The sequence below is a fragment of the Lycorma delicatula genome, chromosome 8, assembly GCF_047948215.1.
Source record: "Lycorma delicatula isolate Av1 chromosome 8, ASM4794821v1, whole genome shotgun sequence".
In the NCBI taxonomy this organism is placed as follows: Eukaryota; Metazoa; Arthropoda; class Insecta; order Hemiptera; family Fulgoridae; genus Lycorma; species Lycorma delicatula.
The window spans coordinates 1,662,155-1,674,082 of NC_134462.1; the positions used below are offsets into that span (position 1 = coordinate 1,662,155).

General features: G+C 27.4%; 1 protein-coding gene across 4 annotated transcripts in view; it reads right to left on the reverse strand.

Moving 5' to 3' along the window:
- The window catches only part of wnd (Mitogen-activated protein kinase kinase kinase 13 wallenda), a 289,172-nt gene extending 277,886 nt beyond the window's left edge, over positions 1-11,286 (reverse strand). For 3 of the 4 annotated variants that reach the window (XR_012757489.1, XR_012757488.1, XM_075373957.1), the window contains exon 1: positions 11,101-11,259. Coding sequence is in view for 1 of the 4 variants with exons in the window: in XM_075373961.1 (XP_075230076.1) it covers positions 11,101-11,147 (47 nt within the window). In the remaining 3 variants the exon portion in view is untranslated. Of the gene's footprint in view, positions 1-11,100 lie in introns of all 4 variants that reach the window. The other variant, XM_075373961.1, reaches the window with a different exon arrangement.
- Between the last annotated feature and the right edge of the window lie 642 nt (positions 11,287-11,928).

The window sequence follows — 11,928 nt, forward strand, 5'->3', positions numbered from 1 at the left end:
GCTGATTATTACATTAATTTCAGATCATTTGTTATGATGATTTCCGTTCAGTAATCGGGAAACCACTTCGTTCCTAAATTTTTAGTAGACCTTACATTAGATGCTGCTTGTTATTCTTGAAAATAGCTATACTGTTTTTAAATGACTGCTGTCATATTTAGTTGCCTATAACCGTTATAGTGATGGCTGTAACATAATATTGTATATTATTTCAAATTTATTCAATTATGTTCTTCAATTTCTGTATGTTTTATTTTTAGTTATTTGATATATATGTTGTATTTTAATTGTTTAAATCAGCTCGGCAAGTAATTATTCTATTTTTTCCTTTAAGACATCCACCAAAAAAAATTAATCATGCTTAAACATCTAACTTAAATAAAAGATATTTTCTTTGATTAATTTTTTTTAGGTTTGTTAATTTGAAAGCTAATTGTAAAAAAAAAGTATTTTTCAAAAATAAAAATAAAGAAATTATACTTGGATGTCTGGAATAATAAACTAAATTGATTTTTGTTAAAAATTATTTTTAACAAAAGAATCCTTGATTTCTGATATAGAAATTTAAACTTAAAATCGGTTCAAATTCATAATGTTTAATAAACTGTGACTTATTAACAGATTAATTAGCCCAAAATATTGTTCATGTTTGATTTTGATAAATATTTTACAAATTATAAAAGGTCTATTAATTGTTTAAAAAACACAATATATATACATTTTCAAGCGACTGTTTTTATAAATTTTATATTTACTTTGTAATATTTTTTAAATATTGAAGGAATTCTTAATTGAACCAATAAGGTTTTTTTAATGTTTATTCAAGCATTATCCTTTTTCTGATAAAACTGTTTTGATTTATAATTTAAATGTATATATTTAAGCTAAAAAGTAATATATTCCCGTACTTATGAGTGGAACCTTTGCCTCAAGAATGTTCGTTATTTTTTCGATTCTATTTTTCTGAGCCATCTTGTTATTATTATTTATTAAAACGCAAATTTCTTGCATTTTTCGTTTTTTGTGGATCGACTTTTTTTTGTAACAAGCAGAATTTTGTTAAATACCTATACAATTTTTACGGGTAAATAAATACAAATATAAAACATTTTCTTTATTTAAAAAAAAAATTACAATTATAAAAATAAATTTTTTTAATTCTTCTTTAAGTTTAGAAGTCATTCCTCAAAGATTGGTTAGTAAGAAGTGCATAGTTTTAAATTAGCATCGGCTTTAAGGAGTTGTAGTTAAACTTTTATTGCGTTTTTTTAAATTGTTATTTTTTATACTACCAAATTAGGAATACTTTTTTTTAAACATTCAAAATAATTTTTTGATATTGATATTTAATTTCTTTTATCTAACTTCGAAACGCGTAGATAAAATATGCGTTTATATTTACCCTAACCAGAGAGTCATTCCACTCCTTAATTCCATGGCCACTAAATAACCATCTGTTCCTTGACCTACCCCTTCCTTGCCGTTCTGGCCTCCAGTTCCGTAATACCTACACTCCATCGCTGTTTCCTTTTAAATAATTTCAGTATGTTTCCTACACTTGCAAAGGAAAAGACTGTTGTTATTATTTAAATATCTATTAACTTTACATAAGGAAGTGATTCTGTTCGTTATTGTTACTTTCTATCGACAGTATAATAAAACAAATTATCACAATTCCTATTGACAGTTTACATATGAATAGATCGTTAAATTCTATATTAAACTACAATATTTGTATTTACGCTTAGTTATTTAAATAAATAAAACGTATCGATATGTGGAACAACTTCTTTATATTCATAAATAAATAATACATCTTTTTCATCCTACCGGGATAAACCATTTTACAAATTTTTCGTAACTTTCTGAACTATTGAATAAAATATTTAAAGACGTTTAAGGTAATTAATTTGAAATTTAGAATTAGAAAGAATAATACGATTTTTTCTATTTTTCATCTGTTTTGCTTCAATAAAAAATCGATTTTTAAAGGTTTTTACTGAATTTTTATTCGCTCTATTTACATTAATTTTCTCAGAATTAAATTCCCTACAAATTTTATTACTAAATTTTTCATATTTATAAGTCATTTAACATATTTATTGTACCACAAACCTAAAAAAACTTGTTTTTCGACACCGAATGTTCTTTTTACATGGGATATCTTAAAAACAACCGGAATTACAGTTCTGGGACCTACTTAATCCTATTTTCCAGCCCAAATTACATAAGAAACTACCAAATTTATTCCTTAATTTGGGTCCTAAAAATTACAGTAGGGTTTTTTTTCATAAGAAGTGCTGAAATCCGGGTGAAACCTTTCGCTGGCCGTAACTCGAAAACAAAGCGATCTATATTAACTTTTTTCATTATTTTCACCAGTAGAACATATCATGAAAGTTTCTCTGTTTCTTCGTGGGAAATCCTGTATATAAATGCGAAACTATATAGAAAGTGACAGAACTCTTTGATTAGTACAACTTGAAGAATCATATGATCCTTCAGAAACTCTGATCTATTCTGAATTTTATAATTTAAGAAGGAAAAAATTTTTGTAGCATCAAATATTTATTTTAAAAACGAAAAATCATTGTTCAGTATGCTTCCACCCAGGTAAAAATATTTTCATATCCTGAAATTGTAACGAGCGAGAAGCAGGAATACTCCATGGAGGAGATTTTTTTGTACGGATTTTCCTACTTCATACTGCGGAATTTTCGAAGGAAAATCGGCCTTTCTCACTACCCTGTTCCTTCCACCCTCTTTTCCTGCTCCTGCATACCTCTTTTTCTCATCAATGTTTCATCGGGGAATAAAATTCTAAAACAATTCTTATTATATCCTTCACATTGATACTAGGATCTTCTCATACGAAACCGGTACATCCTTGATATTACTTGATAGAAAGGAAGCCTATGGACCGTCTTGAACATTCTGCTTCCACTACGGTGGTTATACAGTAAGCCTAATTACTAAAGCCAGATCTGCTAATCCATTTAAAATACAAACTACAATTCATCGATACCTTACTGTAATCATATTTCAAACTTATTCATTTTTCTTAAGTTTATCTAAATTCATTTACAACTGAGCAGAAAAATGAAATATAATTGAATTTATATTTTTTTTTTTTTAATTTTGTAAATATATTTTAGGACTTTCAAGAATGTTGTATTACATTCATTACATATTTCGTCTAATCAAAGTTTATATACTCAGTTCTGCAACATATTAACATCAGTAAAACAGAGATGCCAAACAGATGATAAATCATTAGTGAAACAGAAAAATAAAATTAACAAGATTTAAGATGCAAGAAAATAATTCTCTACTTACATTATCTACTTATTTAATAAATAAATATATCACGACTTTTATAGTAAAAAAGGTTCCGACAAGTAGCACTAGAACTTCACACGGTTTACATGAGTCAGTGTCATAAGTCGGGGAGATAGTATAAAGCAACAGATACACAATTTTTGTTCATAAACAATCACTCTCCATACATAGTCAGGGAAAATATTAATAGTGGTATTATATTTTAATTGAATGTTACGTATGACATTTGACATTAGATTTATGGCAAGACATAAAATAGCTACTATATAGATTTAATATCTTTAACTAAGTGTACTCTTTGTATGTACTGCTAAGAATTGACTACACATGTTAGAGGTATTAGTACTGGTAGGATCTCTTGTTTTTAAATGTATTCTAATAGGTACGTGCACCACATTAAATCTTTGTGCAGTTCTCTGCACTTCTCTTTCATTAGATAGGACTTACCCGCTTCCCTGTTTAGATTGTTTATCTTCAAGGAGGTTTAGATGGCAATAAGGAACAAGGGAGGCCGTTTATAAAATAAAAAACATATATTATCACTATAAAATATAAATCGATAAAAGTTTATAAATTTATAACGCTAATTTATTTATGGGGATGATACATAATAATATATGATCCCTAATATTCTATATCAATTTCAAGAAACATTTAATTATTTTTCCATTATATTAATTGTAATCCTATAAAAATTATCATTAAAACAAACGAAACTTAAAACTTTTTAATACAATTTTAATAATATTGCACAGAATATAAATTAAAATATAAAATAAATGTAATTAAACGAGGAAATAATAAATGTATAATTAAAAATATTAAAATATATAAAAGAATAATTTAGTTTCACCAAACATTTGTTAGCGCATAAATATTTAAAATAACTGATTCTTATTTAAATACGTATGTGACCTCAATACAATTAATACATGTTTTTTATGTCAACTTCATTTTAACAATCAATGTCACAGTTGATAAAATAAAAACTGAGAACGACAAAGAATTTTTATTTATGATAAATATATAAAGCCTATAAAATAATGAAATGTTTAATGTATATCTGAAAATTATTTTAAACATTAAAAAATTGTATTTAAGATTTTTAATAATTTTCTAAATATTTATTTTATTTCTGTAATAAAAAAATAAGATAGATTATGTGCATAACTTTCTATTATAAGTATGCATAACTTAGATTATTTTGCAACTTTTTATTAGTCGCATAACTTAATTTTATATATGTATATACTAGCAGACCCGGCAATGCTTCGCTATTGCTAGATCTGAGTATATATATATATTAATTAACACAATTGAAAGTTTGATAAAACATTAACAAAATGAACATTACGGAACTTCACAAAACTTAACCTCTCCCTTTCCCCTCATTTCCTCCCCCATTTATCTATTTCTCTTATTTCCCTTTCCCTCTTTCCCGTTTTATTTTTTCTCCTTTCCTTTTTCCTTTTCCCCGCACTTAAATCAGTCCAGCAGTTTTTTAGTTTATAGCAAACACACAGATCGGAAACAATGAATTGGAATTGAAAAATATTAGATAGTGCAGTTTTTCACAAAAAGGCACCCAAACCTGTCATAGGTGTGACATCTTAGGTACATAAAAACACTCGCGTATTCGTATACAACGTTACGTCAAAATTTCAAAGCGATCGGAGATTTAAGATTTTGAACAAACGAACATTTACATTTTTATTTATATAGATATTGGTATTTCTTTCTTTTGGTGGAGCTGTTCTGATCAGTCAATTGCTTCAATATAAAATTATTTAACGGTACACAGCTGTACCGTTAAAAAAACTGTTTTCTCGCGGTCGCGGGTATGTGACTGATGTGAAAAATAGATAAAAACAATCTTTGAGCGGGTTATATATCGTGCTAAAATTTGAGCTCAATCGGTGCAGAACATTTTGAGTTTTTGAAGCGTACACAAAAGAACTTAACATTTTTATATATAAAGATATATATATATATATTATTGGTAAGTGGGTGTTACGATGCAGGGTTATTTAAATAAGATTTTTAAATGAAGGTTGACATCTCTGCCAAATTCTAATTTTTTTGTTACTCTTATTATTATATGAGGAACTTTAAATTTTATTTAAAGAAGGACTTTTAATTTTTAATTCGGACAGCTCCACCCGTGCTATAAAAGCTGGTTCCTCACTAGAATAGTTTAATAGGCAGCCATAACAGAAGTGGATTCTACACAACCTCTCCTTTAAAACTTACAAGTTAAATAAAATAAACCAGCAATTGCGACTCCTCCGGAGTAGGGGTCGCATTGCTCCCTCCTGATAGTTAGTGCCCCGTTGTGGCGTATTCCTGCTAGCCTATGAAGCGTTAGCACCGAAAGGACTTCAGTGGACGGTCTGAAGGGGAATTACGTCGGGAGGACAGGCTTCATAAGCCTAGCCTTCCGCTGTCGGCCCATAAAATGGGTTCGATAACGCTGGTTTAACAACGGATTGGAATGCGATTAAATCCGTCCTTAAAATACTAAATAAACAAAACAAAACTTGAAAAATTAGAACCGCCATTTAAAAATAAACCTTTTAAAAAAACACGCCCGATTAGAATCATCCAGCAGCAAGGGACTCTGTCCAGGTTCTGCGATAAGTAGGGAGAAATAAACTCCCGCCAACTTTGCATTCCATTCCAATAGTTTAATTTAGTTCCATTCTCCAAAGACTCAATTAGTGTTTGTTATGAATGTTATATATATATATATATATATATATATATATATATATATATATATATAAATAAAAAACATATATATATATATATATATATATATATATATATATAAATATATATTTGTATATATATAAATACCATTTACAAGTTCAAAGTATAATACAAATAATTTATAATATAAAATAAACAGACTTTTATTTATCTGACTGAACCTGCAAATAATAAATATTTCGAATTATTTAAACCCAACCGTGGTATTAAACCAAGCCGGTATATTATTCAGTGGGGAATAAATTTTAAGAAAACTTCCCTAAAATTCCCTTTAATTACAGTTATCTCTAAATCTTACAACCCGTTCAATAAAGTCTAAAATAAGAAAAAGAAAATTCTCAAAAACTTTTCTGCATTTAGGTCCGTGGTCTATAATTTTAAAATGTTATAAGTACCTTTATTTTAGAAGAATAAACTTTCAAAAAATATTTTAACCGAAAGGAGAAAGAAAAAAAATATTTCAATTTTAAGAGGATGGGTCTGATTCAAATTCTATATATATATATACTAGCTCCCCATTGCAGCTTCGTCCGCGCTATATGATTACTTACGTTTCCCATAGCAGTCAATCTTTTTATTTTGTTTTTTTAGTAAAGTAACCGGAGGCAAGTACAATCAGTCATACACACAGCAACGGTAACAGTGGTGTGTTGGTTGAGCCACAACTCCGTATATTTTCGCACCCGTTAAAAAAAATCGGAATTAAGAAAACTCAAAAATGATTTTTAAATATTTGTTTGAAGAGTATTTGCAAGCCCAAATCTACTGAATATCTCTTTCAGTATACTAGGAAGTAGGAAAATTTACAATCATTGTTCAAATTATTTTTACTTTCCTTCATCCCTTTTCAAGGTCGAATTTCAAAAATTTTAAATATGGTTTATTGATATGAAGATTGCGCTCACCAAAAATCAGGTTGATTCTTCATTTGTTACCGATAAATTAAAAAATAACAGGGTGTAGAAAAAAATTTAATAAATTTTTCTTTTAAATACCTCTGAAGAAATCTAAATTGATTTTTTTTCACGATAACCCTCACGAATTTTGAAAAAAATATATATGATCAATGCCCCACATATAGAAATTAGATCCAATTTTGAAGAAAATTGTTTTGGTCAGTTCTGAGATATAACGCCAAAAGCATTGCGACCCACGTATGTATAATTGTACATACATTTAGGGTCCAACTACCTAAAACGTAAGCATCTGAAGGTATTTACGTATTAACGCCACCGCAGCTACAGCTTTATTTAAAAACAAAGTAGTCAATCGGATTTCGGTGGAAAATGAACAGTCTCTTTATTAATTTTAATAAATGGCTATCCATATTTATTTATTTTATAAATATAATTTAACCAAACTTAACCTACGCTCGCTAGCCTTGACTAATTAACACCGAAATTTTTTGAGTATTTATTTAATAAATAATTTATTATTTAAATAATCAACACACTCCTGTTAATTAGTCAAGGTTAGCGAGCGTAGGTTAAGTTTGGTTAAATTATATTTATAAAATAAATAAATATAAATAACCATTTATTAAAATTAATAAAGAGACTGTTCATTTTCCACCGACATCCTATAGACTACTTTTTTTTTAAATAAAGCTGAAGCTGCGGTGGCGTTAATACGTAAGTACTCATCTGGAAGACCCATACCCATTTTTAATATGATCACCATACTTTTCCCTATAATATAGGGCTGTTTCAGCTACTTTTGTCGGGAAAGTAATAAAACAGTTTCGTTTTATTTTTATAGTGATAAACAGTTCGCTCACAGATTTTTATACAACTGGATAAAAAATATGACAGATCAATTTAAAGCTCTACCCCATAGACCAAGAGTATTTAAAAACAAAAAAAAAATCCTTAAAAGTATCACGAATAAATATAAAGAGCGATTTAACGAGGGATCGAAAAATGTGAGAGACAAGCTCTTCCCTAGTCCTTGAGGAACCAAGTGGGAAAGGAACAAGACACTAATGACCTCACTGATTTAGAATAAAATTTATTTTCTTCCAAATATAAAAAAAACTACCGGAAAACAAACTTATATAACTCTATGAAAAATCCAAAAAGCCCGCACTAAAAATTGTGTGACGTCAACAAGTATCGAACATAAATGTAAACCTTGGAGAAGCTCCTCCTCACAACTGATAAGCAATTATTACAAAATACACTGTTTTTCTTCATTATAAAAAATATATTTTCTCAGCCTGATTAAAAAAATAAAAATCTTCAGCCTTTTAAAAAAGGCTGCACGAAAAGTAAAAAAAAGAAGACTTTTTTCGATTAATATTTAAATTTTTACTTTATGAAATTAGTGCCAAAATTAAAATTACCAATTTGACCAAACTTTTTTCTTCTTTGCAATAATCGATTAAATTTTCTGTAACATCTACAGACCGAGTTCAACACAAAAATAAGCCGCATTCACCAATCGAGAATAATATTGCAAAAAATCTGATCTGACCACCGTATGACTTCCTTGTACGCCTATTAAATAACATATACACATTTTATTAAAATGAAAAGTACATAAAATTTTATTTCATTAATAACTTTGATATTATTTCGTATTTTATTTATTTATTTTTTTATTATTAAATTATTATTTATCGTAATACTTTTCATAATCAGAGGTTAATAATTATTAATAAATCAATATATTTAAATTTTAAAAAAAGTTTTAAAAAAATGGTGATGTGTGATTCGAACCGATGTGCCTTTCCCTAAGATCCAAATAGTTCATTAATTAAAATTTCATTTGGCTATAACTCCGGAACCGACGAAAATAAGTACCATTTATGACATACCGTTGAAAAGCTCTTAAATGCGGGCTTATTACTGCAGTTAAGAAAAAGTCCAAAATCCAATTTCTTTTTGGATTTTGGGCTTTTTTGGACATTTTTTGTTCAGTCGATTGCAATCAAAAGGGGAAGTTCACAACTAGATGTTACAACAGTCCTAAATACAAAATTTCGACATCCTACGGCTATGCGTTTTTGAGTTATGCGAGACACATACAGACGTTACGCCGAAACTAGTCAAAATATCAAAATGAATTCAGGGATTGTTGAAATGGATATTTTTGTTGGAATCTGAAAACCGAAATTTTTCGCGAAAAAAATACTTGTTTTACTTCATACAAGGAAGTAAAAATCATATCACATCATTTAAAATCCGAACTAGTCGTTATATTTATGGAATATTTTTTATAATTTGTAGGATCATTTTTACATATTATTAAAAAAAATTTAATTTTCATTTCATAATTTCCTTTAATATAATCTACCGCGAAGTAAAAATTCTGCAATTTAACCCCTTTTCTACATTTAAATTCTGTATCAACGTAACGAAAATATTTTTCTTTGTTTGATTTACACTTGTTTGGACTGGTATTTTATTAAAATATTGTTTATTAACAGATTATGATTTTCCAATAGTTAGATTTTATAAAAAAAATGTCTACAATAAAATATGTAAAATGTGACTAAAACCTGCTAATCTCAGATACCCATCAACTTTTTATGACGTAATGTACTTTTTTCTTCCCGGCGAACAAAAATGAAATACGTTTTTTCCATAATGTAGTTTTTTATTCTCGGTGAATAAAAACGAAATAAGTTTGTTCTTTTTAATTTATACTCTTTATTGAAATAACATCTTGGAAAAAACAAGCTGTTAAAACTCAAAATTTAAGAAATACAAACATAATATACAAAAGTTAAATTTCATATTAACATTTATTAAAAATAAGAATACAGATAGATAAGCCTACAAATAAAAACAAAACGACTAGAAATTGGTGGTGTGTTAATAAAAGAATAGAAGATTCGTTTAAACATAAAGAGATTGAGCATGAGCTAAGGTGAAATGGAATAATGTAATATGTATCTTTAACCCTAAGTTTTCCAATTAAATATCTTGATTTTTTTGCGCGGAAATACTTTGAATATTCAATGAATATACTATTAAGTAACATTAACGATAAAAATATACCTTCAAATAGTTTATGACAACAAAAATTTGTATTTAAAAGAATATTTCGCTTAAATTATGAGGGGAAACTAACAACGGGATCCGTAGAAGACCTTCCTTTACGTAATAAAATATCATAAAAATATGTCTATTTGGTGAAAGGTAAAACTTGTAGAAACATTAAAAAAAATTAATACGAGTCGAATTGAGAAATATTTTAACGAACGGCAAAACTAGATAAAAAAGGATTTTATACTATAATTATATTTTAAACGTAAGAGAAACAAATAAAAAAAAGGTAATTCATATATATATCGGTTGGTTTTTAAAAACAAAATTATTATTTTTTATAATTTTTACTAAACTCATGTATAATTAAATTTTCAAAATGGTTATAAAGATTATTACAAATAAAATTCACAAGAATATTATGGTTCGATAATAATGTATTTAGTAATTGCACATATAAGCTTTTAATCCTAACACCCACGACTACTTTCCAAGGACAGTTCTATACGGTAACACTATTCCCAAACTACAACATCAAACAAGCTTTATACAAAATTTAATACTCTGGCTAATAAATTTAACCGAAGTAATATATATAAAATTATATTACGAAAATTTAAAATAACATAAAATTATGACAATTTTCTTTCCGATGTGATAAATTGCTTAATTTTTATTTATTAAAACAATTCATCTGTTAGGTTAATTTTTCAACAATTATAACATACATATTTCAACGAACATATATCATATCTGATACTTCTCAGATCCAATAAAAAATGTACGCTATAAAAAATGTCAATGTAGTTATGAAAAAAAATTATTAACAGTTGTTTTACCGAATAAAACAAATTTATTAGCAATTAGAAATTAAATAAATATTTTTCATTTAAAGTTAACAGACTGTAAACTAAGTGAAAATAACTACTTAAATACGAAAACACGAATATACAGTTCGTAATTTATAGACTACTAATCAAACAATAAATTAATAACAATTTACCTTTGTTTAGAAACGGATAAAACACTATTCAACACAATCACAAACATTAACTAAAAAAAAATTCTAGAGTAAACAACTCTACCACATGAAATAATAACATTAAACTATAACCCATTAAAAACACTTCTTGTTTTACCACAACGATAACGAATAGCACGTACAACTCAACCTACACGAGTACAGAACGTAACTGAACGACGGCAAATAGTGTCGCCTACAGGGCGCGTTAGTATCGGTCGATGCGGCGGGAGTCCTTCTTCACTATTGGTCGGCCGTTACGTCACTATATCTTGGTGGTAGGGAATTCGTAGAATTGAGACTGCAATAATGAAATTTATTTATCCCCTTTCAACTTTACAACATTTTCATCCCTTCCATTATATTGTCTACTTCGTCATACTGTTCCTTCCAAAAAAATAAGAAAATGGAATGGAATTAATGACGCATTATTTTAAATGAATTGTTATAACAAATATTATGCCGTAAAGAAATATTATTATAAATTACTTTAAATTAGAAAATGATAATAATTAAAAATTAATGTTTGGTTTATTTAATACGTTTTCAAATCTATTTTCTTTAATGGAAATAATAAATCTGACATCTTCAGTTGTCATCTATTCGTAGAATACAAGAATTATGTAAGTTTTTTTTTTTTTGTTTAATTTTGTCGATGTTATGAACGTATTTGTCTTTTCCATTCTAAATGAAAAGACATGATTCAATAAAATTTGTATTCCTCACAATTTTTTTTTGTTTCTTTCTAATAAATCTCTTATTTAAAAAATCTTAATCTTATTTAAAAATCTCTTTTTATTTTTGTATCCG